The following is a 27,652-nucleotide window of genomic DNA, read 5'->3' as shown; positions in this document are numbered from 1 at the left end:
ATTAATGATACATATTCTACTTGGGATCTCTATCATTCATTCATAAGACCGTTTCGGTCGTACGGCGTGCCTAGCGAAAGGTAATGGAATCAAAACTCGAAAGCCATATAAGATTGAAACTTGAAAGAGCATAGGATCAGAACATAAAAACAAGTTGATATAAGGTTTTTGTTAGTAGATGATATGTAAATATTTTTGTAAGTATTCTCTAACTTTAAGACATGTTCTGACTCTTGTGAATTCTGGTGAACCTACTCACCTAAACTTTTGTTTATGGAAAAAAAATTGAAATAGAAAATACCAGAAAAATGATATGAGCAAATATTAAATTAAATATTGAAAACGGCATTATATCCGCCTCTAAAGAAACAGATTATCATCCAAATAGACCATGATCCCTTCTAGTGAAGGCCCAAAAAAAATAGTCCCTTTCAGTTTTACAAATTACAATGGACCGGAGAAAACATCAAGCTTCCGTTGCCGGGAATCGAACCCGGGTCTCCTGGGTGAAAGCCAGATATCCTAACCGCTGGACGACAACGGACCGTGTTGTTTTTCTGCATCAAATTTTTTATGTTTAGTGAAATTTTTCTCCGCACCCTCGTGCACCTAACATTTTTGCATATGAACTAATAAACCGTCCGCACTATTTCGTTCATTAGTAGTATGCCTAGAATATTAGTTGACTCACTGCATTTGATGCGGGTATTAATCTTTAACTCAACGCGGAAACCCCTTTTTGACATAAATTTAACTTAACATCCGCTTCTTAATTCTTCTTTCATCCTCCCCCCTCCAATTACTTTTTTTTTTTTTGGGCCAACCCTTCCAATTGCTTCCGAAACTACGAAACAACATACACGAGTACAGAGCTGCATTTTGCGTCAATTATTCAGCTAAGGGAACATATGATCTGAGGACCAGTAAGCACGAGTTTAGAGAGATGAAGAAGTCGATGACCACTGTGCCGGTAGTGCTTAGTGTTCGAGCTGGAAGAAGAGGGAACATTTGGAGGGACTGAACGCCGGTGCTTGTTGGGTATTGAAGCTTTAATCCAAAGGGGGGCCATTGTACTCCATTTCCTTCTTCGGCCGCGCACCTGAATGACTAATGAGAGAGAACAACATTGTGTGGCCTCTTTTTCGAACCCAACGAATTTGTCAGTAGATACTGAACATTCTTTTCATAGTACTGTAATTTTTAATTTTAAATTTATTAAATTTAAATTTAACTTCTTCTTATTTAAATAATTTTAAAATCCTACCTATTTTAATAATTTTACAGATTAAATTTACTTATACAATCATAATCCAAACAACTTCTGTTTTTATCTAAAATTTTTTAAAATCCAATTCAAACATAACTCATATTACTCGATCAAATTTTTAGTTGCTTTTAACATTTTCAGAAGACAAATTGAAAATGAGCACCAATTAAAAAAATAGGCACTAATTCTTCTGTCATCCTCCTTTTCTCTTTTGGCCCAACCTGTCCTATTGCTTTGGAAACTACGAAACAACATACACGAGTAAATAACTGCATTTTGCGTTAATTATTCAGCATTAACACTACTCATAACTTTCTCGGCCACAACTTCCTTGTTTTCCAACTATAAACAAAAAACCGTTGGTAGGTTTTGCCTGTGACTTGTTGCTCTCGTATTGAATTGAACAGCTTATGACAAATCACTCACTCTAGGTAGTTTGACCTAACAATCCAGAAGCCACAGACTTTTCTCGTACATGAATTGTTTAATCGAGTTCCCTACTTCAAGGGCTATCGTCAATATCATGACCTCGTCAGATCTCAATAGACGTTCTCCAAAGCGAACCCCATAAATTCCTGGCACTCTTATTAGCTGATCGCATTAACACAGTTACACGAGAACAGAGGATCCTGCCAGTGCGAGCTTACATTTATAACTGTCTATGTCCCCTAAAGAAACGCAGACAACCCAGCTTGGGACGTGAAGCCACTCGGTGTCCCCTCACATAATATAAATCACAACAAATTTGTAGCTGGTCAATAGCATCCCCTCACCACAAGAAATGAGTAAAGAGGTAAGGAATTGCTAATAGCAATGGCAACCAAATGAACATATCGTATATTTTAGTTTAAACCTATCTGGTTAGAGGCTGTGCGTTCATTAAACCAATGATATAAACTACTTTAGCATACCCAACACTTGCATCATCCCACGCCTTTTGCCCGAAGCAAAGTGAAAAACCAACATGTAAAAGAAGGATAACGTCAAATCCAGGAGAATAATACCATATAAAGACCCATCAAACTAGGTTCCTTTTAGGGAACGCAAGAGCAGCCTCTTTTAACAAACCTGCGCGATCTTTACGCAAATCATACTTGCTCAGGCAACAAATTGATGCTGACAAAAGGCACAACTAAGAATCAAACCGAAAAAAAGAAATACAAGACATTCAAATTATATCTGAAACCCTAACATGGATCGTAGGCATTTACTTCAAAGGGTAAGTTTAAGAAGCAATGAAAAGGAGATGCCACTATTATAATACTCGTCAAAATGGAGCAGTAAATGTCCGAAACAGAGGGTTCTTCCTTTTCTCCAAGGTCGACGCTTTGGACCACTGCAAATAATAATAATAAGGGCAGCAATTATACATCACGTAACATTGATGATGAAAGCTGTCACGCAACAAGGGAAAGGCTTGGTTGGAAAAAGCAAAACATATAAAGTCCAACCTGTTCCTGCTGTTTTCTGAGTCTCTCATTTTCTTTGGTCAAGTACTCGACCTTCTGCTCCAACTCATTCGTGTAAGCCTGAAGGGGAAACCACACACCTTTAGACAAGACAGAGACATGGATTTTGAAAACGAATACATTTGCAAGTTACATAAGAGTGAAGGAATCAAAAGGCAGTCTTTTCCTGCTTCCTAGCTCGGGATCTAGCAGCGGATTCCCGATTCTTAATCATACGCTTGTGTCGCTCACTCCCCGAGCTATCGCTGTGATTATTAACATTATAAATAGGAGGGTTATTGGGATCATGAATATCAGACTCAGGAAACTGCCTCTTGTATCGAAAGGAGGGCGAAGCAGAAGCGCAAGGGAAAGAGGAAAAGGGATGATTAGGAGTTAAAGACGGGAGGCTCGCGGGGTGGGAGTTGGTGGGTTTAGGAAGGGTGTCAACGAAGGGGAAGCGAGGGCCGACGGAGCCGAGGCTGAGGGCGGTGACGAGAGGAGAGGCGGGAGAGAGAGAGGAGGAGGAGATGTCTTGGGAAGAGGGAGAATCATAGGGAGATCGAGCCAGAAAGTCTTGAAAGATGACGCTGCGGTAATCGGCGTTGGAGGCTCCATGGGGATCGTTCAGGGTTGACAGATTGATATCTTTCCACACCTCTTCCATGCTTTCGGTTTGCTAGCAGACGAGGAGAGACGCAGGACTAGGAAACAAAGAAGCAGACGACGACGAAGAAGAAGAAGGAGAAGTAATTATGGTGGAGTATCCAGAGGAGGTTGATAGGCTTTTAACTTTTCAAACAAACATGGCATGACCGTGGCCCAGAGGTAACAGTCAGTAAGTGTGTCCAAGTACTGATAGATTGCACGAGCGAGCACAGAGATAGGGGGGTAGAGGTCTCATACAGTGGAGAAGCGGGAGAATAAGGAGTTGGCTTTGCTTGATATTTGCACCATTCTCTGGGCGAATGGTCATGTCGGACGTCCCCGGATGGAGCGCCCCAACACTCCGTCTAATCTTACTTCCTTTTTTGAAAAAATAACTCGACATTTGAAAAATCTGAATATATGACATGACATAAAGAGTAAGTCCCTCCTTTTTTGTTTTTTTTTTTGGGTTTCTCAGCTCATTTAATCAATCAAAACTCGCAATAAGGGATGAGTGATACTGATGAGTGTTTCATGGCCAGGAGTTTAGCTTTTAGGCCTCAGTAATGCATGATGGTTGCGGCATTTTAGTTACCACTGTGAAGGCGGCACATGAATGCTTAACAAACCACAGTCATTCGAATTTACTCCGCACATGATATGCTCGCCAAGAAATCAATTTAACGTGCGAGAAAACGCATGCAGATTGGTAATTTAAGTAGCACGCGTATTATTGCCATGGTTGGATGGTGCGAAAAAATGTATTATTTGGGGCTAATTGTAGATTTGCAAATGTATGGAGTGTTTAGATGAAAACCAAACCATGATTTAAAAGTGTTTTTACAGTATATGAGGTAAATATATAGAAGAGTTTGTCTCATTTTACAGAGAAGTACTTTTGGGTGTTTCCAAATACCCCGTAGTAACTGTTCCTTGGGTATGTGTCCGGCAAAGCGTGGTCAAGGTGAAGGGAAGAGACATACCGCCAATCTTAATGAGATGACATGGAATGTGGCGTTTGAGAATGTTCGCATTGTGGATCGGGCGTGCGTTGGACCTTTTTGCTCAATTTCTTCCACATGCTTTGGCTCGCATTTTTAGCACGTATTGCTAAATGCGTCACTATTCTTCCTTTTAAACTACTACTTTCAGTCCTAAATATAAGAGTCAGTTAATTAATTTGAGGAGATTAAAAAAATAAGCTTAGTTAGTTATTTGTCCTAAATAGATGTTATTTTTTCTAAAATATCCTTACTAATCAAGTGTATTAACTAGAACTATCATTATTAAAATGACTACTTTAAAAAAATTATACAAATATAAAAGATAAAGTGAATTGAAATCTTATATTTAGAATCAAAATAAAAATCAAATAGGATCTTATATTAAAGATGGAAAGTACTCTTCCGGTCCTTAATATAGGACCCAATTCTTGAGTTGATTTTGGTCCTAAATATAAGACCTATTTCTCATATTTATCAATTTTCTCTAAATTACCCCTATGAATACTCCCTCAACCATAATCAAGTAGAAGAGGGAGATGGGGTATTAAGAAAGATGATTATGGTGTTTTAGGAAAAATGTGTCACTTTTATTATAATTAACTAACTTACCTAACTTTTTTAATCTAATCAAATTAGTTAAATGAGTCTTATATTAAGAAGGAGTAGTATTAAATTAAAAGGAAAGAGAAATCCACTTGTGAGGTCACGGGCAGAGCTAGCTCGCAGCTCCATCAACGCTGAGAAGTAAAAAGCTGTTTTAAATTGAGGAAAGCATCCTTGATTTGACTATTCGGCACAAAAAAGAAACTAGCCTGTACTCCCATTTCCCCCTGCCGACACGTTTGAGAATTTATGATTAACAGAAGCCTCACTTCCAACTTGACGCCTGCTAATGCTCATACTCTCTTCTCTGCGTTACCCTCCGCTCTCCCTCTGACCAAACCAGATATTTCAATCCCATAAAGCAGGTGCGGGTCCATATATTATAGTACATATTTTTCACAGCTTTTTTTTTATTGATATGCCACTATAAACAGTCAATAAAAATATCATTGAAAAAAATATTGTAAATCCATATAGGCACCTAGCGAAATTAGCACCGAGTTTTTTTTTTTTTTGACCAAGAAGAAATTAGCACCGAGTTTAGTGGCATCAATATCCTTACGAGTGTATTAAATGTCTTCAAACTTAGGGCTTTATAGTTTATTTTAGTAAGTACGAAACTTAGGGGGGGATGTTATAAATTTCTATAATTCATATAATTAGAATTACATCTTAATTGATATTCTTTTTAACATGTGTAATTAATAGAAATATTCTAAACAGAAACTTATAAAAATAGGCTGAGATTTTATATTTAAATTGAAAATAAATATCTTTTTTAGCTCTTATATTTTTTTATGATAAGAGATAATATTATATGGTTACTATCATTTAATTTGTATGAAGAGCAAATGAAATATTTGGAGGCTATGAACTTGGTGTGTTGTTTCGTTTGTTGACTTCATAGACTGGGAGGGTCACATGAGGGCTAGTGAGTGCCTAACGGGGATGGATATCATAGATACAATACTTATCTGGGGAGGAAGGCTTGTGGGTAGCGATATAAAAGCGGGGAAGGCTAAGCTCAGGATGCAGATGGCTGGCCTTGAATGCCAAAGGGAACTCCTACTCCTGCCACTCGCGCGGAATGTAGCCCCTCAAAAAGGGCGAATTCCCAGTTGCGATTTGGGATGCACCCCTGTCGGATCTGAATTGAAGATCTTGCGGAGTTGATTACCGCTTTTTGGCCATCGGCCACGCTTGCATGAAATAGCACGTGACATCGCACAACACTGCTGCGCACGTAAGCACGTACGTGTCGCTATTGCAGTGGCATCCTCATAATCATGACCATGCTCCGTCCCTCCTGTCAATGTTGTTTCCAAGCGATCAGACCCAGTTTCTTTAGCATGAGAAGATGTCAAGGCTGGTTGCGCTCCTTATGGAGAGGGAGGGCCCTCGCTGCAACTTGTGGCAAGCGCGCACAGCTCTCCATATTTACTTGTTTCCGTTCCAACTTCCAACACTGCTCCTCACCTGTCAACGCCCCAATCTCACTGTTATAAATTCCTTTATTCCCTTATTCCTTGTCTTTCCAATTTCCATGCTCAATATAGCAGCGACAGGATAGGTAAAAACACCTTATATATACATATATGAACGGAGGATGTAATGTTTTTCCCCTCCAGATTCGTTACTTTCTTTTTCTTTTTTTTCCTTTGGGATACAGAGGAAAAGAAAACGTAAGGCTGTTTGGTTGAATGTAAAAGTACTTCCACACAAATTAAGTTCTTCCCATATACTTATTTCTACAATTTATTTTGTATAGTGCAAAATTATTTTAAAATTAAGATTTGATTTTTTATCTAAACAGTGCCTAAATCAGTCCCGGAATAATCGGGCAAGTGACCATTACTTCCTTCATTCCTTTAGAAACTTTATAGTTACTTCCAATGTGCGTTGAAAGGACGAGTTCATAGGCTTAGGTTTTGTTTGAACCCGCTGCAGACGCGTGGATCTGACAAAGCCATACTGAAAAGAAGGGAGAGAAAGGATTCGACGACAGCAGGTGGCACAGCGAAGAAGGCATGGTCGGCGTCAGAAACAGAGAGTGAACCTTGTTGTTCCCTTGCGGATGTTGAAGGGCAACGTGGCATTGCCCGCTGGTCTTATCACTTCATTCTCAGATTCCCACAAGCCCTCGCATCACGCCCTTGCAATACTGTCACTTGTTAATTATACTATTAAAATGCTCGTCCTGACACATTCATAGTACGCACATAAATGCCTAACCTAGGACTCCCCGCTTCCCCCGCCGGACGGCCCTTGCCTCGCTATGTCCTCGTAACAACACTTGGCCAAATCACCTTCCCTGCTGCTTCATTCCGCGACCTCTAAGCAATTTTCACCGAGGGAAAATGGCAATTAGATGCTACTCAAAAGAATTAAATATAAAAAAATCTTTTGAAATTATAAAATTATTTTAAAGTTTTAAAAAAAAATTTGTATTAAATTTTATTTGTTTATTTACTAAATTACCTCTTTTTTTTAAGTTTATATTGACAAGACAACTGAAAGAGTAGTGGTTGACAACTCAGGATGTAAAGATTGACAACTATCGCGGTTGGTTTGATAACTTATAATGTGATATGCTGAGAAAATGTGTTGTCAAACCAGTCATGATAGTTGTCAATCCTTGTACCCTGAGTTGTCAACCATTACTCTTTCAATTGTCAATACAAAGCTTAAAAAAGAAGAAGGGTAATTTAATAATTTAACAAATAAAATTTATTACAAAAAGATCCTCTAGGACTTCAGAATAATTTTATAATTTCAAAGGACATTTTTATATTTAATTCCCTTAAGTGGGACCAAACTGCAATTCTCCCTTTCACTAATCCATGACTAATTGACCAGCCTATGTATATTATCGGCCTCCTATCCAATTCTCCTGAGCACGCGCATGTGGTCACCCCCCCCCCCCCAACTTTTTTATACAAAGAGATCATGCTCGCAGCACCACACAACAATGCCGACCCCTCGTTTCATCAACGCTCCTTTTTTTTTTTGACCGGACAACGCTCCTTAATAGTTGTGAAATTTATCCAAATAATATAAATCTAAACCACGGCAACAAGGAATAAGAATAAATATCTCTGAACATAAACAGCAGGTTCAGCCCATCTTTCTTTACTGCTGCTAAGGTGGGGGAAGGCTAACTCTCGTTCCAAATGGGGGCAACGGGATAAACAGGGTAAACAATAATAAAATTCCCTACGTACAAAAATTCAGACCGAGACAGCAAGACTATTGAAAGCATGCAATCATGAAGCAAAATACATGTTTTACGGGGGGAAAAAAAAAGAAGAAGCAAAATATACTTCAGGGAGCTTTATTACCCCCCCCAGCATGACAGCTGGACATTAAAAAGATCAATTTAATGACAATCCTGTCTCATAGCATTACAAATGAACATAAGTTCCAATTATTCATCGAGACAATCAGAGTTTTAGCTGCCAATCAGAAAAAGCAAAGGCATTTAAGTCTCATGGGACAAGATTCGTTCGTTTAGATGTCCTGTGAGACTTAAATGCCCTTACCTTTATTGATTTGCAGCTAAGACTCTTGCCATCTGAATAACAACCTACTTTTCACAGCATCTAATCCTGAAACCTAATCGTTCTTCGTCTATTTTTTTTTTTTTGAAAAAATTTCCCCACGTAGTACTAATGAACAAACACACGAAAAGAATGTAAGCAATCATTTCTTCTAGCAGCCTATGACTCAGGTGACCGTGAGCCTTCCTCGCCCGACTTCACTCATGTGTGAAGAAGCTCATCATTGTTGATTTTCACCGATAAAAAAACAGGAGGGGCATGTTCTGCAGCTAGTTTTGACTTGGCTCATTGAAGATTCCAGAACTTGGAACATCAGGAAGTTGATATGAACGAGGGATAATCCATCTTTGCCAATCATCCCGTCGCCTTACTTTGTCACCCTACAAGTTTGAGAGGAAAAAATAATTTGCTATTAAAATAAGACAGCTAATTATTAAGACATAAAAATAACACAAGTAAAGCACAGAAAAAATACCAGAATTTCGACAACAGTTGAAGTTTGAAGAACTTCTGATATAATCTGAATATTGTCGGTCAGTTCTTTGATCTGCAAAGAAAGAAAGTCACAAAAATATGCAAAATATTTACGAATAGACATAAAGCAATTGATGGGATATGAAAAGATATTTAGATTTTGAAGATTTATTTAGATTTCTCAGTATTTCATTATTTTGTTATCAGAGGATTAATTGTTGTTATTATTATTTTCAGTTTTCTCTCTGCTTGTTTCCTTTTCTCTGTTTTTTATTTTTTCTTCTATGCTTTTTCTAATCTCTTTCCATCATATTCCCTTATATATAGGTTTTTACTTTTGAATAGAAGAAAAAAACTGAAAGAATAATACAGTCTACACAACAAAACGTAAGCAGAAAATTTACCTTGCGGAAATTTGCTATTAATCTCACTGGAACCCAACCTTGTTCATCCATTTGTCTACGCAAGTACATATCTTTAATTAGGTTATCAAAGCTGCAATAGACAGGCACAATTGGTTAAAATAGGAAGACTAGGACAAATAATTGAGCAGAAGGCATCTAAATCTAATGTAATACCTAAAATAGTACTCGACTTGTCTGACAATCTTAACGCTCAATTCAGGATCCGGAGCTGAAACATTCCCATAAGGTGGCATATAAGGAGCAAGACTAGGAGGTAGAGCAGCATAATATGGAAAATTGGGACCAAATCCTGAAAATGTGTAGCATCATCAGCGCATAAATGTATAGCCATCATGCAAAATACATTTTGATATTTAGGAAACCACATACCGGGAGGGGGCTTGTGCGTGCCGCCATAAGTTGGTGGCACGAAAGGGGGAAAATACTGAGAAAATGGATAAGGCGACAGCGGCGGGCGGTGCAGAGCCCTTGTAAACCTGAGAAAACCTCCGGGTGGCATATGCATGTTCCCACCACTGTTAGTCCTATGAACGTTCCAATCTCGATGCCGCCGGTTTTGTCCACGCCTACCCGAATAACCGTATTGACTAGGACCATCTCCACGATGATGAAGATGCTGTGTGAGGACGTTAACATCATGAGACTGTGATCCATATCCACCGCTTTGTGTATTGTGGTTTGAAGAGGATTTTCGGAACCCCGTTGCATCCGTCGGACCTTCAAGTTCAGACTGTTGCTGGTGGCTGCCGGTAAAAGTCTCATGTGAAGCGTGATCACTCACTTGGCTACTTGTCATCGGAGTATTTGTTTTGGCATCATCAGGCGAGCTTCCACGACCCTATTATTAAAAATAACATGAAAAATGTTTGAAATAAGTATAAAAAATGTTTCGGAGGCAATGAACTTACTCACTGACAGTATTGATAATGGGAGAGAGAATAATCACTGAAATTAATCCCCATACTTCCATAACATAATCTTAAGAGGCATGCCAAGGGAAAAAGCAAACCTGAATATGGATTGAAGATAATCCATCGGCCAAATCATCGGATGAATCCGGAGACAATTTCGCAGTAGAAGCATCAGACTCTGCAGCTAAAATTTCAGCCAATTCGGATTTTGCACCATCCAGAGAGCTCCTATGATCATGAAACGAAGAGCGAACAGAATGAATGAGAGCGACAACATCCATGATGTACTAACGAAAAGAACGGCTAAAAGAGAGCAACGCAGAAGACAGATTCTTGAGTTCTCGGTCTCCCTATGATACGTTGCATTTGGGCCGAAAACAATGGTGTGTGTTAAATTTAAACTATTATTTGTATATTTTTCTTTAGCCAAGATATGATGAGATTATGTTATATTTTAATCAACGGGTAGTGATAAGATATATATAGCTTCAAGATTATTTTGATTTCATGTTTGTTTAATTGTAGAAAATTACATGCATTTTATAAACTTATTAATATATATTAAAAAAGCAAATTATGACACTCAATAAATAGATAAATGAGATCTCATTTGTATGACTAATAGATGTTATAACTTTTTATAAATTTTAAATTAACAAATTGATATGATTATAATATTATTATATTATTATAAATTCAATTAATCTGAGGCTTTAATTTTGTGCTTCTTATTTAATTTCGTTTGACACATAAGTGGTCCAAAAATAATTTGTTTCCCTTTTGTTTAAATATAAAGAGACTAGCTCTTGATTTTTTTTTCCTGTTATATCCCAAGTATAACTAACAAGGTTTCTCAAATGAGAAGAAACAGAAAATGATTCAAATATTTGCAAATAAATATCATAAAAAAGTTGAAGTTGATAAAATATTATTGAGTGATTATAATTTTGATTTTAGTGCCCAGAAATAATTTGTTTGCCTTTTGTTTAAATATAACGAGATTAACTCTTTATTTTCTTTTGTTATATCAGATGTATAATTAACAAGATTTCCCAAATGAGAAGAAACAAAAAATGATTTAAATATTTACAAATAAATATCATAAAAAGGTTGAAGTTGATAAAGTATTATTAATTCGTCGGGTAAAGTGATTATAATTTTGATTTTTAGTGGCCAAATTAGGATTTTTATTTTGCCAAACGTGCTCAAGTATTTCTTTTAGATCAATTAGGCTGGTATTTAATATAAAGTACAATATCTAGAATTTAAAAATAAATGTTAGAGATCTTTACTTTTTTTCGGTCAAAAGATATCATTACCTTTTGCGAATCGTAAATTCTGCAAATTTAAAATAATTAACTTTAACTTTTAAAAATTGCATTTGATGTACTGTTTATGTTATAGAATATATCTTTAAAAATATATATATTCCAAATAATTTCTAATTTCCAATTTCATGTATAGCAAACTAGCAATTTCATCCACAAGCAAAATAATAAATAAATAGATAAATATTAACCAATAACATGAGTAAAATGGCGTCTTCACACCCCATAGTAGTTGAGTTATATTTTTACAGTAGATTGTCGGGCTCACGTGATGCATGAAATTTAATATGATTACTATAATGATGATGTAGATTTCTAAGTAGATTTTATCTCGTAGGTAAGATATACTATAAAATATATTTCGAATCCTTCGATATTTAGGATAGATTTCAGAATCAAATTGGATTTTTATTTTTTATTTTTTTTTGATTGAATGTGCTTGTCTCAGTGGATTCCTTTTTTTAAAAAAAAAATTGAACATATTTAATTTGGAAAAAATATTAAGATACAAAATCATGAGTTTGCAGTTAGAATTAATTTTGAGAGTTCACAAAAGTTTCTAATTTAAATTTTTTCCGTTAGGATTCTTCAGTGCTCCTTATGTCAAGAAATTATTTCCACTAAAAATGAGGAATACAAATTTTCAATGGGACATGTTTAGTAAAAATAGAATCCTATTTGATAATATATGATGACAAATATTATCGACTTGCGTTATAAATTACTGGAGCACTAGTTGGAAATTATACAAGTTACAAATAAGAGGGTGTTAGTTACAAATAATTATTTTGGAACTTAATTGTGCTTAAATCAGTCCTCTTCTTTTTTGATTACATGCTTACATCAGTCTTTCAACGCCTAGATGTCATTCCTCGCTGAATCTTTAGTTTTTCTCACTTGGCATCAAAATCTTGATCATGACTTCCTAACTCTTACTCATCGAGTTCAGTTTTTCCCTCACATCTAAAGTGTTTGATTAATTCTTTCCGAATCAAACTGTTCATATTGCGATATGGAAACCTAGCATTTTAATTGACTTATTAGTTACTTTTTGGATTCTTAATATAGGACATAATTTGAGAATTAATATTGGTCATCTGTGCAAAACATGTTTCACATATTTATCAATCTTTTCTCAATTTAACCTTATTGATATTCTCTCAATAATAATCAAGTAGGTGAGAGAAGAAGAGAATTAAATATGATTAGAGTGTTTTAGAAAAATAAATAAATCATATTAACTAATTTAACTAATATTTTTAGTTTACCCAAATTAGTTAATCAGGTTTTACATATCACTTTATTGTGAACATTTTTAAGTGACTCATGTTTAAACATTTTCATGCGGCTGATACCAGTTTTCAATATTTTCATAGTGAATGGCACGTGTTGAATAATCAATTATGTATCAACAGGACGGCCTATAGTTGAACATAGAGAACATGTCACGAAGCTGGGTCGGTACCAGTTGAATTGGAATGGGAAACATCTTATGATCATTTTCCAAGTTCACTTTACAAGACACGCTTGAATATGATTGCTTTGAGATAAACATACAATTTTGAGGGAACAGAGAGTTATTTTGAAGCCATTTCTCAATCATGTACTTTTACTTTTGCGGGAAGTCGTAGTTTTTCTTGGTATCAAACAAAACAGGAATTCCTAATTGACCGCCCTGCAGTCCCTCCGGACCTCTTGCCCACCATTTAAGCTGCTCATTTTGATCATGGACTTCACAAAAGCCCTGTAAAATGCTCCTTCGGAGGCAGCAAACTTAGAAACCAGATTCTTGGTCTCTGGTGTTGTAAGCAGAGCTTGATCAGAAGAGAAGAGGACCTTCCCTTGGAGTATCAATTTGTAATAAGTATTATCAAAAGTAGTTGCCGAAGTGTCCATAGTGCTACCCGCATTCTTTGGCGTATTCTTGACCGGACAAATTGATTTTAGTTTTGCTGCAAATGACGGATTCAACGATGGGTCCACGTCATGTTTGGCATCAAAATTTTGGATTCTGTTCCTGAAGGATGAGCAGTGGGAGAAACCCAGAGTGTGTCCTCCTATACATGTATCAAAAGACAGTATTACTCTAAACTGTTTGCAAGAAACCTATTGGAAAGCAGTTTGGGTTCTCTGCTTTGCTTACCTGAGAGAGCTACCAAGTCTTCCAAAGATAGACCTCTTTGAGCGAAGTTCTTCTGCAGTTGTGATATGTTGAAAGTTTGTGCTGGCAGTTGAAAGCTTTCACTGGCCTTGGATACTCTTCCATCCTTTCTTCCTTTGGGAACATCCCAATATGGACCTCCGGACTGCAATTTAAAAATAGCTCTCATATTCTTTGATACTGTCAAAGGTTGCATACTCAAAATAAATCTTGAGGTCTCACGTTGTTTTTATACTTTCTACTAAGGATTTGTAGTTTGAGCCCAATCATAAATGAAGATATCAGCATCTCAATGATGAAATGAGTTACTTGAGTATCCATGTAACATGAACTGTGGTTCTCCATGTTAGTGCTTAAGGACATAATGGTCCCATGGAATTAGTATAACTTATTGGGGGGAAAAAAACTGAGCTCTGCATTTTCTTTACTTACCAGAAAAACTGCATCCCTGGCTGCTAGAGCTAGGATATCAGCACAAGAGACTACGCCGGGGCATGAATCTTCTACTTCCCTCTTTGCATTATCAATGACATAGAACGCATGCAAAGAAATGTTTGGTGGTCCATCTTTTTCTGCTTTGTGCTTCACTTTTGAGTTTAGTAGCACTGAGGCATCACATCCCTTCAGAAAAGAGACAACAGATCAGTTCAAATGATAAAAGGTACAAGAAGGGAAAGAAGGAGAGGTTGTTTGAATCATCACCCTAACGAAGCAATCGTGAAAGTGCATTCTCAGAAGTGCCGCAGGAGCAGTGTTGTCACTGGCAGTGGCCTTCTTCACAGCCTGAGCAACTATTGACTCCAAATGAGGGCAAGTTTTCTCATAGTAGTTTGAACTCAGAGAATTCCCTACTGAAACTAGCGAGAAGATGAGGATAAAGCTCAAGAAAGGAACCATAACAGCCATGCTTGTTACTAATTTTACCAATTTTGCTGTGGGAATCAAAGGTGCACGTACCGGCTTTTAAAGGGGAAAAGAGATATTGGTTGGTTCTTGGCTCTGGGACTTACTGCAGCGTACCTTGTGGCCCCAAATGTTCAATTTGTTAAGCTAGATTGTCAATTGAGGTGTACCCCTATCATTTGAGCCTTGTCATTCCAAAAGACGACAGACTTTTTCATTAAGATAATATTTGAAGCCTGGAGCAGTTTGGGGTGGTTGGTGCGGCCTGCGCCTCCCAATAACAACGTTAATCAATCGAATATTTGGGTTAAAGTACATCTAGAGAATAATTAAAAAGTCTTGTAAAGTGCTAATGGACTTTTCAATTTATAGAATATTTGTGTCGGACTTGTGGCGTTTATAAATGTGTATATAAAGCATAAGACATAATAGCAGCGAGGAGATAGTGGTAGTTTGAGAATTAATTAAGAAATCGCGATGTTTGTAGTGTGATTTATGAAACAAGGAATGATGGCAGAGTAATTGACAGGAGAGGCGAAGTAGAAAGTTCGAGTGGGAAGTGTGGTAGGCCAAGGTCGGATGTGAAATAATTAGAGTATGGAGCCAACCATCGATGATATGCTATTGCTGTAAGCCACGGAAGAGCTGTTGAATAGTCATTCCCCCTCAATTATGACAAGGAATCCCAAATGTCTTGCATCGAAGGTGGTTGAGGTTGGGCCGTCTCATCGCTGGTATTTTTGTCGCCTATAATTGAAAATCCAAAACTTCCATTTCATGTCCTTAACTCAGCTTTGTTTGCTTGTGATCTTTTATAACAAATTAACAATTTCGGAGCTTTCATGTTGACGTGGACTGCCCATTGACTCGCACGTAATCGCTTTCACCCCAATAAAATATAGGATGAAATATAATTAAAAGGTCAGGAACCTCTCCTATATTATCTTTGGACCATATTATGACACTCGTCCAAGTGTATTACCATATTACCTCTGGAATCTTTGGAACACGTTTGTTTCTTTTTTCTTTTTTTAAAATTTTTTTGGCATTGGAACTAGCTGGGAAGGCTGACTTGACAAACATGCAAGTTGCAAGACAATGGGTTCAGTGAATATGGATATTTGAAGATCTTCCGGGAATCAGGAGATGCCAATGAAACTCAGACGGTGGGAGAACTGTAAAGAATTTACAGTTTTCCCCCCAAATGTGGCGAGAAAATGGCAAAGCAAGGGTTGAACGATCACTCAATCGTGATACTAGCTTGTTATGGTTTTGGAAATCATTGAGCTCAATCTGATTTTTTTTTTCTTTTTTTAAACGTTACTTGATCTCCATGAACACAATCGAGCTCAGCAGAGAATTAAAAACGGAAGAATAAGCGTTTTCTTGATGAAAAGATTAAAGCAATCATCGATCGGAAATTATCGTGCTGGATTTTAATTCAATATAGGTCGCTGATGATCCAAAACTTCCGATGATTAAGAGCAACTGAAGTTGGTTTCTCATTTTGTCTTGGCCTGTGGTCGATTGTTAATTTCGGTTTTCAATCATATGTCCACAACATTCCGCCGTCCTTCCCTCAGGCTTCAACTGCATTAAAAAAGAAGAAGAAAGATTCATATCAAAGAGCGTTTTCAAGGCTGCAATAACGACTCCAACTCGGCTAACTATCGTTGCTGAGTTCTTTGATTTCACATCCTTCTATATTTCAACTTGGGAAGATGACTATACGTTTGCTAATTTTAGCTGTATTGTGGATTATAGCATCACCTTGTGTATTTTAATCTTTTCACTAGTAATTGATCTTATCTGGGGGGAAAAAAAGAAAGAACCGAGATCGTAAACAAAGACCTGCTCATAATGATGGGTTGGATTTCATAACAAAACGCTTTTCTTTTCTTCTCTTATTGCAGTCTTCCCTCCTGCCGAAAAGCCATGCTTTTTTTTTTATTTTTATCCCCAACAAGCTGAGTTTAAAGTTCTTTTAAAAAAAAAAAACTGAGTTTAGAATTGAAGTAACTAATCCCTCAACCTTTACCATATAAAAAATGATTCGTAATTAACAGTCCATAAGCTCTATAAAAAATATTAAATGGATGTTTGGATTAAAATTATAACTGCTATTAATTTAAGATTATAACTACTTATTCATTTGATGTAACTATTCTAATATCCAGAGGTAAACTCTCCCTTTAATTATGCTTATCAATATATGCTTGAACAAAACTACTGTCCAACCTTTTTCCCCACTTAAACACTACAATGATATTAAATATGAGCATTTCTGTATGAGAATTTTAAGTCTCAATTCACTATTTTACGCCACTGGTTGGGAAAGGAAAAAAAAATAAAAATGCAAACGGGTAAATGGAATATCCAAATTATTTCTTGGGACCCCATTTCAGAGCCTGCCAAGTTAGGTTTTGATCTTGACAAGGTGGTTACTGTTTTTGATAGGCCTCCGCGCATGGTCCAGAAGCTAGTGTACTTAGACTTTGTGGGAACCTCTTTCCCACACTCCGTGAAATGACAATTTTCTTGGGCTGAGGCCCCCTATTCTCACCAAAAAAAGCTGCAGGGTTGGCTGTCCCATTGGCCCAAAAGAAGAGGCCTGGCTGCGGCCTGTATGCAGGGATATGTTTCGATACAGGCCACCAATATGTTCTGGGCTTTTGAACCGGCTGACCATTCTATACTTCTTTTTGTATTTCCCCTTTTCCCCCAGCCGAGGAGAAATCTCTGCGAACGACGATGCTTCCGCCCCGCCAAAAAAGTAACAACCTGGGCTGGCGAAAACCCTAACATTTTGAAAGCCGCTGACCTTTCCTCTGTCCCTGCTTGAGAGTGCACATGCCAGTGTCTAACCAGAATGGGATCCGAAAAGCGCTTCTTGGAGAAGCTGAATAAGAAGAAGAAGAAGAGTAAGAAGAAGAGTGATGGTAGTTCGAATTCAGTTCCCTCACCTGGGGTGCCAGAAAATCGTGGTGGAGGAAAAAACATCCTCGGCGGCAAGGTCGTATCCGACCCTCGGTTTTCATCTCTGCACACCGACCCTCGGTTCCGGGAGCCTCCGAAGCGCAAAACAAAGGTGGCGATCGACTCGCGATTTGATCGCATTTTCACTGATAAGAGCTTTTTACCGTCTTCTGCTCCGGTGGACAAGAGAGGGAAGGTCAGGCAGACAAATTTGCGGCAGGGTTCTCTTCGCCATTATTATAAAATGGATGAAGAAGGAAAACGAGAAGATGAAGAGGATGTAGAGGAGGGAAGCGACGAAGACGACAAAGGGGACGAAAGAGGACAGAGGTTGGTTGAATCCGATGGGGGAACACCGGTGGAAGAGTCACTTTCCGAAGACGAGGACAATGCCTATGAATTGGCATCCTCTACGGATACAGATGGAGATGAAAGTGCTGATGAGGAACTTTACAATGGAGAATTGTCTGAGATGCAGGTATGTCTTTTGTGCTTAATTTTGGAACTCTGAACTCTTTGTGTAAACAATTGGAAGAAATTCAAGAAGGTTGCAAGCTGTGCCACTTACGTGCGTACTCGATCATCAGGGAGAAGCATTGTAGGTGTGAGTTCTTCAAAGAATTCGGGTTTAGCTCCTCTAAACCTCGTTACCCTATATTTGCAAGAGGAGAAAGGGATGAGATTTTAATGGGACCACTTTCTCTTTGCTTTATGGGAACTTTACGATCAACAATTGAGATTGTTTCCTCAGAATTCTTTGTTGTTCTCGGCTAAACTCTGCAACTTTTGGTTTCTCAGCTTCTTCTTCTTTTTTGTTTTTTAATATTTTCTGACATTATCTTTACGGGATCATTCTTTGGACAGGAGGAGGTGCCAGAAATTGACAAAGAAACTCATAGGCTTGCTGTTGTTAATATGGACTGGAGATATGTGAAGGTATGCTATTAACACTTGTATATGTAATTAATTTTATTGAAATGTCCATTCATTTATCTCGTATGACACACGGAAAATTTAACTCTTGGAATGAGCTCCTCTTGCACAAATCCTTGAGTGTTAGGAATGGGAAAGCAAGATCTAACCTAAGTGCGGTAGAATTTCTGTTACCTCCCGGGGTGTTGTAAATTGAAGAAGAATTATGGGCTTTTTAAACTGATTATTTTATGGTTTATATTTTTATTCTAGGTACCTTTCCTTTATTATTGGTCTGAGGTACTTGTTTCATACTTCAGGCTGTCGACTTGTATGTGTTATTGAGTTCATTTGTTCCGCCAAATGGACAAATAAAATCTGTAGCTGTCTACCCATCTGAATTTGGCCTTCAACGCATGAAAGAAGAGGAAGTTCATGGTCCTATTGGCCTCTTCGAAGATGAAGCCACTCAAAATGACCAAGATAGCAGCGACAGTGAAATTGAAAATGAGAAATTGCGTGCGTACGAGAAAAGCAGGATGAGGTGACCATCGTCTAAAGTTAAAATTACTTGTGTTTAGAAATCTTGACTTGATTGGCGTTAGTCATAATGGATATATGGAAATTGAAAATTATTTTTACTTTCATTGAGTAAACCTGCTGACTAGTAAAATTTAGCCAGTTTTATTTAAGGTTCTTAGTCCCCCCCCCCCCCCCGAGGTGGTGGGTACTTCAAGGATTCAGTCTTTATTCATATTTGTACGTTCTAAGATGTTACACATTAATTTTTTTTAATCCTTTACACGAAGGTGGGAGATGATGTATATAACTTAAATAATCTTGTAGCTATGCAGCTGCCTTGTGCCAGTTCTCTTTTATTACTATGTAGCATGGAGTCCAGTGTTGCAAATATTATATTTCATAACTACCTCACGATTATCTGATGGTGATTAAGGCTAAACGACCAACTCGAGGGTTATTCATATTTTGTCTCTTTGGAGAGTGTAGGTTGGTGTCAAGCATTTTATTGATGGCACTTGGATGATGCATCTCTCATTGATAACTTAGAAAATCAATTTACCTTTTCAAAGTTCCCGTTTAGTGCTTATTGTAGTTATGCAATGGGGATGTTTATCATGTCTGCAGCTCCCCACATCACTCTGCTTTCCTCTCTTGTTGATGCATCTTGGTTCTTTCCCTGGCTTTCTAGGTACTATTATGCTGTGGTGGAATGTGACTCAAGTACGACGGCGGACCACATTTACAAAGAATGTGATGGGCTGGAGTTTTTACAATCTTCAAATGCACTCGATTTAAGGTTTATTCCTGATTCCATGGAAATCAAAAACCCACCTCGTGATGTTGCTACTGAGGTATCTGTCTTTGTTTCCATTTTGCTTTTTAGGATACCCATTGCATTTGATGAATAAAGTGGGCTATTCAAAACCGTATTCTTTGCTGCACAAACTTAGTTAAAGATTTTGAGCGCTGTCTTTTCTTAGGCTCCGGCAAACTATGAGGGTAAAGATTTCTACACACGAGCACTCCAGCACAGTAAAGTGCATCTTTCTTGGGATGAGGATGAACCTCTTCGTGCAAAGACCTTGAGACGGAAATTCAATGATGACCAGGTCAGTGTGCTTCGTGTGTAGGGATATTGTATTGGTCTTTCTGTGGTGTTCTTTCTGTTGAATTTGGCTGCTTCTTCTCATCAATTTTCTTTCCTGCACCCTTTGATAGCTAGCTGAGTTGGAATTGACAGAATTCTTGGCATCTGATGTGAGTGAAAGCGATGACGATGATGAGGAGACGGAGGATAACAATGAGACAGAGAATCATTCTGATAAAAAGACAAGGAAACTAGAAAAATATCGTGCTTTACTGGAGTCTGGTGATGGTTCAGATGGAGATGGTGAAGAAGATGGTCAAGATATGGAGGTAACCTTCAATACTGGTTTGGAAGACCTTAGTAAACATATACTGGAAAAGAAAGATAAAAAATCAGAATCAGTTTGGGAAGCATACCTGAGGAAAAGACGTGAGAAAAAGAGGGCTAGAAAAAGTAAATCAAAGCATTCATCATCTGATGATGATATTAGTGACACTGATCAAGATGCAACTGAGCAACCTGATGATTTCTTCATGGGGGAGCCTCCCATCAAGAAGAGAAAGGAGGAAAAAGGTAAAAAAGAACAGAAGCACCAGGTCGTAGATGGGGCAGATAAAGCAACCAAAGAAGAGCTTGAGTTATTACTTGCTGATGACCAAGGGGCAAATAATGGTCTCAGGGGATATAATTTAAAGCTTAAGAAGGCCAAGGGCAAAAGGGCTAAGGAAACTGTGGATGAGGCAAAAATACCCAGTTCTGACCTTGATGATCCACGTTTTGCAGCTCTTCTCACTTCACGGGATTATGCATTGGATCCCACTGACCCACAATTTAAAAGGTATCTCCTGTGCAATATCTCTTTACGTTCTTATAGAAGAATTGTCGCTTTTGGTTTAAATAGAATGGCAGAAGTTCTAGGGTCTTAATAGGGTGAAAAATAGAATGTTCTATGCGGAAGATCACATGTGAACGGTCTTGTTTAGCTGGTGGTATTTAACTGATGACCGACTTTTATATGAGTTTTTTCTTTTATTAATTGATAAGGTTGGCTGATCTTGATCTTCTTAATTGGACTTCCCTGTTTCCAAGTTCAACTGAATTCTTTCATGCTAACAAACTATTTTGGCCTTTACAGGAGTGCAGCTTATGCCCGGCAGAGAGCTCATAAACTTCAGAAGGGAGATATTGACATTTTGGCGGAAGAGGAGCAGTTGAAACTTTGTAAAGGAATTGAGTTCTCATCTAATGATGCTGGCGTAAAGAAGGGGGAGGAAGAAGGATCGGATGTTCTGGAGCCAAAGAAGGAGAAACATGATTTATCATCATTGGTCAAATCGATTAAGATGAAGTCAAAGCAAGTACAGTTACCCTCATATGATAAGACAAAGAGAGATGGCAAATTACAATCTGGAGGTATGAAGAAAAGGAAGCACTAGAATTCCTATCACTGGTTCAATGAACTGATGCGAATGATCCATATTTAACATGGAAACGCGTGTTGAACATGGAGTGTCCTTTTGTCAAGGGTGTACTTGAGAATGTCACCGGTTCGTAAGGCACGTCTCACATGATTTTGAATCCACATTTTATGATGCAAACAGTTACATAGGCATTTCATCAGCCCATTTAAATTGTTTCATATAGATTCATTGAGGTTATGAAATATGCATCCGCTTTTAATGTTCTCGTGAATTCTGATAATCAATTTATAGGGACATATTCTTTGTCTCTGGGGTTCCGTTATATTGTTTTTCCTTTCCATATCACCATGCTGCAATCTGCTAACAATTTGAGGATTTGAACTGGCGATAAGAAGGGGCCGAAAAAGGGGGAAAACCAGCAAAACCTAAAATGTGTAAATTCTATTATATATCAACACACTGTATACATTATGTACAAACACATTATTCTAATAAGATCTAAAGAATCGGAAGCAACAACGCTTCTCCTGTGCTCGACCAAACTAGAAGCCTATAATGCTCTCGAAATTTCAAATAAAGCGAATGCCTTTAAATAATACAAAATTGATTAACTAAACAATGGCTAAGAGTGGAAACAGAACCGCCATAAATGTGAAAGTAGAAGGGTTCCGAATGGGTGGGCTATTTGATGTGTCTTCAGGATTTGCAGCAAGAGCAGGTGTGTGAGCTTTGTTAGTAGGTGAGTCGTTGGAGTTGGAAGGTACGTCATCGTAACCTGAGGAGAATCATCTCATTGCAGTTAGCACTTAGCAATTATCAACATAGATGATTAACTTGTGATTAAAAAATTGCAAAGCTTGGACCCATGACAGGTAAATCATACTCACAATTGGATTCTTTCCAACCAAGAATCATGTTGTCACGATCAAAGGCTATGCTGTAACCGGTCATGAAGTTCTCTGCATGAAGAGTTAGATATGATGAGTGTCGCAGGTGGAAAATCATTACTCTTATACTTGGGATTGGAGGAGTAGAAAACATGAATTTTCCAAGTGCTAACGCTTACGAAATAACTCCACAGAAGCTAGATAAATTGTTTATTGTGAAGCGTTGGTGCACGATTTGTGTGATGACCACAACAAATCATGCAGAACATGTATCGCGCGGTATGATAAAATTGTATGTGAAACTTCATGATCACATGCTTTTATCAAGTGACTGTTTTTATGGGAAAAAGGGTAGATCAATGAGACACTCACGCCCAATTATATTGACGTCATCACTTTTCACGATCCCGAGGCAATATCCAGCTGGACCATCCTGGAGAGGGGACATCACAAGAATTAGGGGACTGGGAAGAGGTATCAGATATCAGAATGTATTAGTTGGACCATTGTCCTCACCCCATCGTAAAGCATTAGCAGTGGATTAGTGACATAGTAATTGTCCCCACCCTTCATGGTAAGATTCAACACAGGGACTTCGAAATTGGTCTGATTTGAACTGCAGAAAATGCAAGTCAGTCTGGTTATTTGAAAAGACAAGGCTAAGGAAGCCGTGGTTTCGCCACAGAAATTCCAAACCTTAATTCATAGCAGTATTCAAAGGGGAGATCTTCGCCTGATGAGTGTCGGTTTTCTTTAATCAGAGAATCGAACTGCAAAACAAGAGCAACTGAGTTACTCAGGACATGAATAATGGAACTAATGAAGCCATTTTCAATAGCTACAAGTTACTTACACTCGTAGTAATTTGTGTATAAGCTGGGTCGTTTAGGTATGTAAATGAGGTACCAGAGTCAAAGATTGCGTAGAACTCAAGATCAGTAGTATTTCCTCCAACAATGATTTGAGTGATGCTGATGTTGTAGGTTGGTCTGTCAAAAGATGTTTCCAGGGAAATGTGCATAATTTGTGCGAAAGCTATACACGGGAATTTCTACTTTCGTAACTGTTGATGTAAGTATTAATTTTTTAGATCGTAAGTAAACAACGGGCAACGGCCACTTACTGTGATGATCTGATGTTGAATGGTGTTTTTCCTTGGTCTGAGCTGCCATTATCTCCAAACCTGATTCTTCCGACACCATCAGCTCCAAAACACATGGAAAACGAATTCGAAGTGAGCCCTTCTCTAGCTAACATGCTAGGGACTGAGATACTATGCATACCGAGTCCAAGTAGACCATTTGGAGCTGCACCGCTCAGGAATGAACCAGTCTGAATTTGACCGCATCTGCATGGGTGTTAGATTACATCCAGGTTAATAATAACTAATGATATCTATGAAAGAGAATCAGACAACCATAATAATGAAATGTTTTCCAAATATTGACATTGAAAACTTCACTATTTTAATCATTAGCCAGCTAAAGGTTTCATGCACATAGACTCTGTTATGAGCATCAACCTTCCCCGAGGAAAAGCTTTTAGCAAAAAGCTTGCAATGTTATTTACCCCAAAGTAATACGCGCGTCATGTTCTTTTTTCTGATTATCATCTGTAATTAAGTGCAAAACATCCTCTACCAGAACCCCAGAAGATGAAGTTCCGTTTGAAAGATATTGAATCTGATATGGACAACCACTGTCAGATGAAGGGCACCGTCTTTGTTGTTCACAGAAGGTGCTGTTGCATAGCACCTTCTTGCTCGTGGATGATGCATCAGGACCATAGATATTAAGTTTAATATCCTGTCAAATAGAAGTATGAGGAAAATAATTACCACCGAATGGGAACTTTCCCATAAATGTTTAAGACTTATCATGAACATAAACTTGGCAAAATGACCACAATCAAAGCGATAGACACATAACCTCCAGTAAGTAAGTAATCTGCTAAAAACAGAACTTCATATATGGTCTTTTCGTGGCAAAGCAAACTAAAATCTATTATTAAGGTGACAAACGTTAGTCAGACTAACATGTAGCTTGAAGCTGCTAGAGCAAAGATGGGTATGTTCTTTTGCCTAATACTTCTCCAGTGTACCAATAACTTATAAGTTGTGTTTGAATTAAACAACGCACTGCATAGGAGAGGCTGGATGCTTCATTTTGCCTAGGATATTACAAGAATCTTTCCATTGAAATGAAATTTCATAGATGAAAATTTGCCAGGGTGTTTGGTTTGGGCAAATTCCCCTTCTAAAAAATAGTCGAGACAAAACTCTTCTTACATACATAATACGTATATCGTAAAATTACTTTTAAAATTATAGTTTAGTTTTCACCCAAACAACCCAATGTAATCCAAAACTTCAATTTAATAGTTGGTTAGCGACTTGCAGGATATATTTCTGCTTCTCCCTTCTCCCTTTCCCAACAAATAACCGTTAATTAAGAATATGCAACTTCTGCAAAGGAAGGAAAAAACCGAAGAAAACCTCAAAGTAATTGAAAATGAAAGCAAGAGATGACAAAATTGATAACCGCGGCGTACCTGACCATTTTCTGACGGCAGCGACTTCACACAGCTGGTACAATTGCATGGTAACCAGAATAAATCACTACCCGTATCCAATGCCACAAGAAAGGATAAAGCTGGTGTCCCAACGGAAACATTGGCATAATATAGACTGAAATCCAAAATAGAGGCAAATCATCAGTAACAACAGTTTTACTCAACAAGGGTCCTGGTAACAGAATCCGCCGCGCTTTGTGTTCAAACTATTTTAGTTTCAGCAATAATTTCTATACAGTTATTCTAAATGTAAATATGTCTTACATATGGGCATTCTGAAAGAAGCATGGACATTGTGACATTTGATAAAATACGAAATAATCATGTATAATCAATCTGAGAAACACTGAGGTGCTGCAGAGACAGACACGTCCCTACTCAAGTGTCGTTGCATGGGAGCAGGGTATCAATGCTTCTTCCTTGGCCAATAGAAGGGTTGTCATTTTTTTCCCCGGCCAAACAGGGTATCAATGTTAACTCAAAAGAAGAATGCGTAAATCTATCAAACTGAAAAATATCTTTCGACCCACAGAATACTATAGGCCAATTGAGTTACTCGCGGATATTATCTGAATTCCAAGCTCAACTCAGAATGCAGATGGCCAGATATTATCTAATCCGAAAGGAAAATCAAAAATCGTGAAAGTGAAGGAATAAAATTTAGTAGTGGTTGAAGAAGTCATACTATCCAAAGGAGCTAAGCCGATAAGTTTCATTGCCGCCGTCAAACGTTAGAACCGTCCGATCGCCATCGGCTAGTCCACGGCCTCGGAATATACGGTCTCGGTGAGACATAGCAACATAGTATTCCCGACTTCCCTTCTCCGGCAGGTCTTGAACACCCAGAATTCCCTTAATAGGCTCAGAGTACCTGTGGTGGACATCGAACCCGAATGTCCGGAAACCATAACATCTCTGAGAAGCTAAACTCATCACCAAGAACAGCAATCTATAAAGCGAACTACGACTGAAAGACCAAGCCATGAGTTTAAGCTGTACGGAGAACTATTGCGGAGAAAGAAACTAGCTGAATTTTCCCGGAATTCTCTGCTCAGCTGTGTGACACGACGGCTAGTGTCAGGATGCGTATGCCGGGCACCGCAAAAATATGGAAGGCCTCGGTCGGTGACGCAAGCGTGAAGCTTACAGAGAGAGAAAGGGAGGAAGATGGATTGGACGCTGTTTAATCCAGCCTTCTGGCCAGGAGTCCAAGTTTTCGACGACGAATACATGGACGTAAGGTGGGTCCCAAGTTTAAATATTATACGATTTCCCCCTGATTAGTAAACTCATGGCTCGTTGAGCTATGATTGATTGAGAAGTTTTATGTTTGCTCCTGTATAATTCTATCTGGGAGCCTCTTACTCTCGTAAACAAATTAATTTTGAGATAATTTTAAAAAACTGATTTGTAATTTTAAACTAAACATACTAATTTTAATTATAAACAAAAATATGCTTATACTATAAATTTTATAAAGTTAAGACCCTCTTCGCTTAACTTTTGCTACACTGTACCTTTAGTGAAAACATTATTTTAATTTTTATGTGTGAAAAGGAGCACTTTGTGCGGGAAGGCCAACTTTGAATAATTCATCATCCAAGACGAAAAGAAACATGACCATTGTATTTTACAAATTAGTCACTAAGATTCTAGAATGCAAAGACCTACCTAACACATTCTTTAAACTCCCGTAATGAGTATATTTGGGATTTAACTTGAATTTCCATGAATATGAATTTTGGATGTTGCATGACAGCATAGGGTTTGAAAAATTCAGTCTTCATAAACCAGTAATACAATTCGATACTTAGTTTACGTTTTAAATTAATAATATTTTATTTTTATGTATTAATTTAAGGGAGAATTGTAATAGAATCCTAAAAAATAAACATAATTACTATAAAATTTTAATGATAATCGAACAATTTGTAATAACAAGTTATATAGTAAAAAATAATAAGTCCTCACTCATCAATTGTCATTAGGACTTTTTGTTAGTTATTTATTTTTTTTCATGAGACTCGATTGCAATTCTTCCTTAATTTAATTCATCACAATAGCTGTGAATTTTATCACCAGAAATTTTAAGCGAAACGTTACTCGTATTGGAATTATTCAATTAGTAATTCAATATAAAACATCAAAAATATAAAGCCCGTACTATCATAAATTACGAATAGTATCAATAATTTTAAATTTATGTAAATATAAGATATATGATACTTAGTTTCAATTTCAAATAATAAGGTTAATAAGGATAGTAGAAAATTATAATTTTTCAATATTAAATATAATTAAAAAATTAATTAAGTTAATTATTTATTATAATATAAATATATATCATTTTTTTAATTAAAAAAGTGTTTTTTTCCTCGGAAAAAAAGGGGGGTGGGTTATGTATGAATGCAAAATAAAGTGAAAAAGGAGGCGTTCCGGTGGTTACGGGTGGGGTAAGGAAATTGACGCCATCATCTGCTGATGTGGGGGGCAACAGAAGAAACCACCTGTCGAGATCTGTGAACTGCCCCGTCTGAGGTCGCCGTC

The 27,652-nt window shown here is 37.6% G+C and overlaps 5 protein-coding genes and 1 non-coding gene across 6 annotated transcripts; 1 reads left to right on the top strand and 5 right to left on the bottom strand.

The window, feature by feature from the left end:
• Positions 1 to 472: 472 nt before the first annotated feature.
• On the bottom strand, positions 473 to 544 carry TRNAE-UUC (transfer RNA glutamic acid (anticodon UUC)). Its single transcript has one exon. It is a non-coding gene; the product is annotated as a tRNA-Glu (tRNA).
• Positions 545 to 2,884: 2,340 nt separating this feature from the next.
• On the bottom strand, positions 2,885 to 3,382 carry LOC114731493 (protein FD-like). Its single transcript, XM_028918675.1, has one exon. It carries the CDS (start codon positions 3,380 to 3,382, stop codon positions 2,885 to 2,887), a length of 498 nt encoding a protein of 165 aa, XP_028774508.1.
• Positions 3,383 to 8,796: 5,414 nt separating this feature from the next.
• Positions 8,797 to 10,618, bottom strand: LOC114731492 (la-related protein 1B-like). Its single transcript, XM_028918674.1, has 6 exons — positions 10,436 to 10,618; positions 9,796 to 10,264; positions 9,580 to 9,715; positions 9,406 to 9,496; positions 9,003 to 9,074; positions 8,797 to 8,907 (listed from the first exon to the last, which is right to left on the bottom strand). Exons 1-6 carry the CDS (start codon positions 10,616 to 10,618, stop codon positions 8,797 to 8,799), a joined length of 1,062 nt encoding a protein of 353 aa, XP_028774507.1.
• A 2,552-nt stretch (positions 10,619 to 13,170) lies between these two features.
• On the bottom strand, positions 13,171 to 14,989 carry LOC114731543 (peroxidase 64). Its single transcript, XM_028918745.1, has 4 exons — positions 14,529 to 14,989; positions 14,259 to 14,447; positions 13,809 to 13,971; positions 13,171 to 13,722 (listed from the first exon to the last, which is right to left on the bottom strand). Exons 1-4 carry the CDS (start codon positions 14,730 to 14,732, stop codon positions 13,328 to 13,330), a joined length of 951 nt encoding a protein of 316 aa, XP_028774578.1. The 5' UTR covers positions 14,733 to 14,989; the 3' UTR covers positions 13,171 to 13,327.
• Positions 14,990 to 17,472: 2,483 nt separating this feature from the next.
• Positions 17,473 to 21,969, top strand: LOC114731539 (pre-rRNA-processing protein ESF1). The gene is made up of 7 exons (XM_028918738.1): positions 17,473 to 18,183; positions 18,570 to 18,641; positions 18,938 to 19,161; positions 19,828 to 19,990; positions 20,120 to 20,248; positions 20,358 to 21,064; positions 21,362 to 21,969. Exons 1-7 carry the CDS (start codon positions 17,599 to 17,601, stop codon positions 21,660 to 21,662), a joined length of 2,181 nt encoding a protein of 726 aa, XP_028774571.1. The 5' UTR covers positions 17,473 to 17,598; the 3' UTR covers positions 21,663 to 21,969.
• A 98-nt stretch (positions 21,970 to 22,067) lies between these two features.
• Positions 22,068 to 26,303, bottom strand: LOC114731540 (aspartyl protease family protein 1). The gene is made up of 10 exons (XM_028918739.1): positions 25,791 to 26,303; positions 25,085 to 25,220; positions 24,104 to 24,339; positions 23,658 to 23,882; positions 23,388 to 23,523; positions 23,231 to 23,304; positions 23,051 to 23,150; positions 22,907 to 22,967; positions 22,535 to 22,606; positions 22,068 to 22,422 (listed from the first exon to the last, which is right to left on the bottom strand). The coding sequence occupies exons 1-10, from the start codon at positions 26,087 to 26,089 to the stop codon at positions 22,259 to 22,261; spliced, it is 1,503 nt and encodes a 500-aa protein (XP_028774572.1). The 5' UTR covers positions 26,090 to 26,303; the 3' UTR covers positions 22,068 to 22,258.
• Positions 26,304 to 27,652: the final 1,349 nt, after the last annotated feature.

Source organism: Neltuma alba, unplaced genomic scaffold (genome assembly GCF_004799145.2).
Source record: "Neltuma alba isolate B1F8T4 unplaced genomic scaffold, ASM479914v2 tig00012836_pilon, whole genome shotgun sequence".
NCBI classification, from domain to species: Eukaryota; Viridiplantae; Streptophyta; class Magnoliopsida; order Fabales; family Fabaceae; genus Neltuma; species Neltuma alba.
The sequence above is the reverse complement of the archived record's forward strand: the minus strand, read 5'-3'. Positions and strand labels throughout refer to the sequence as shown.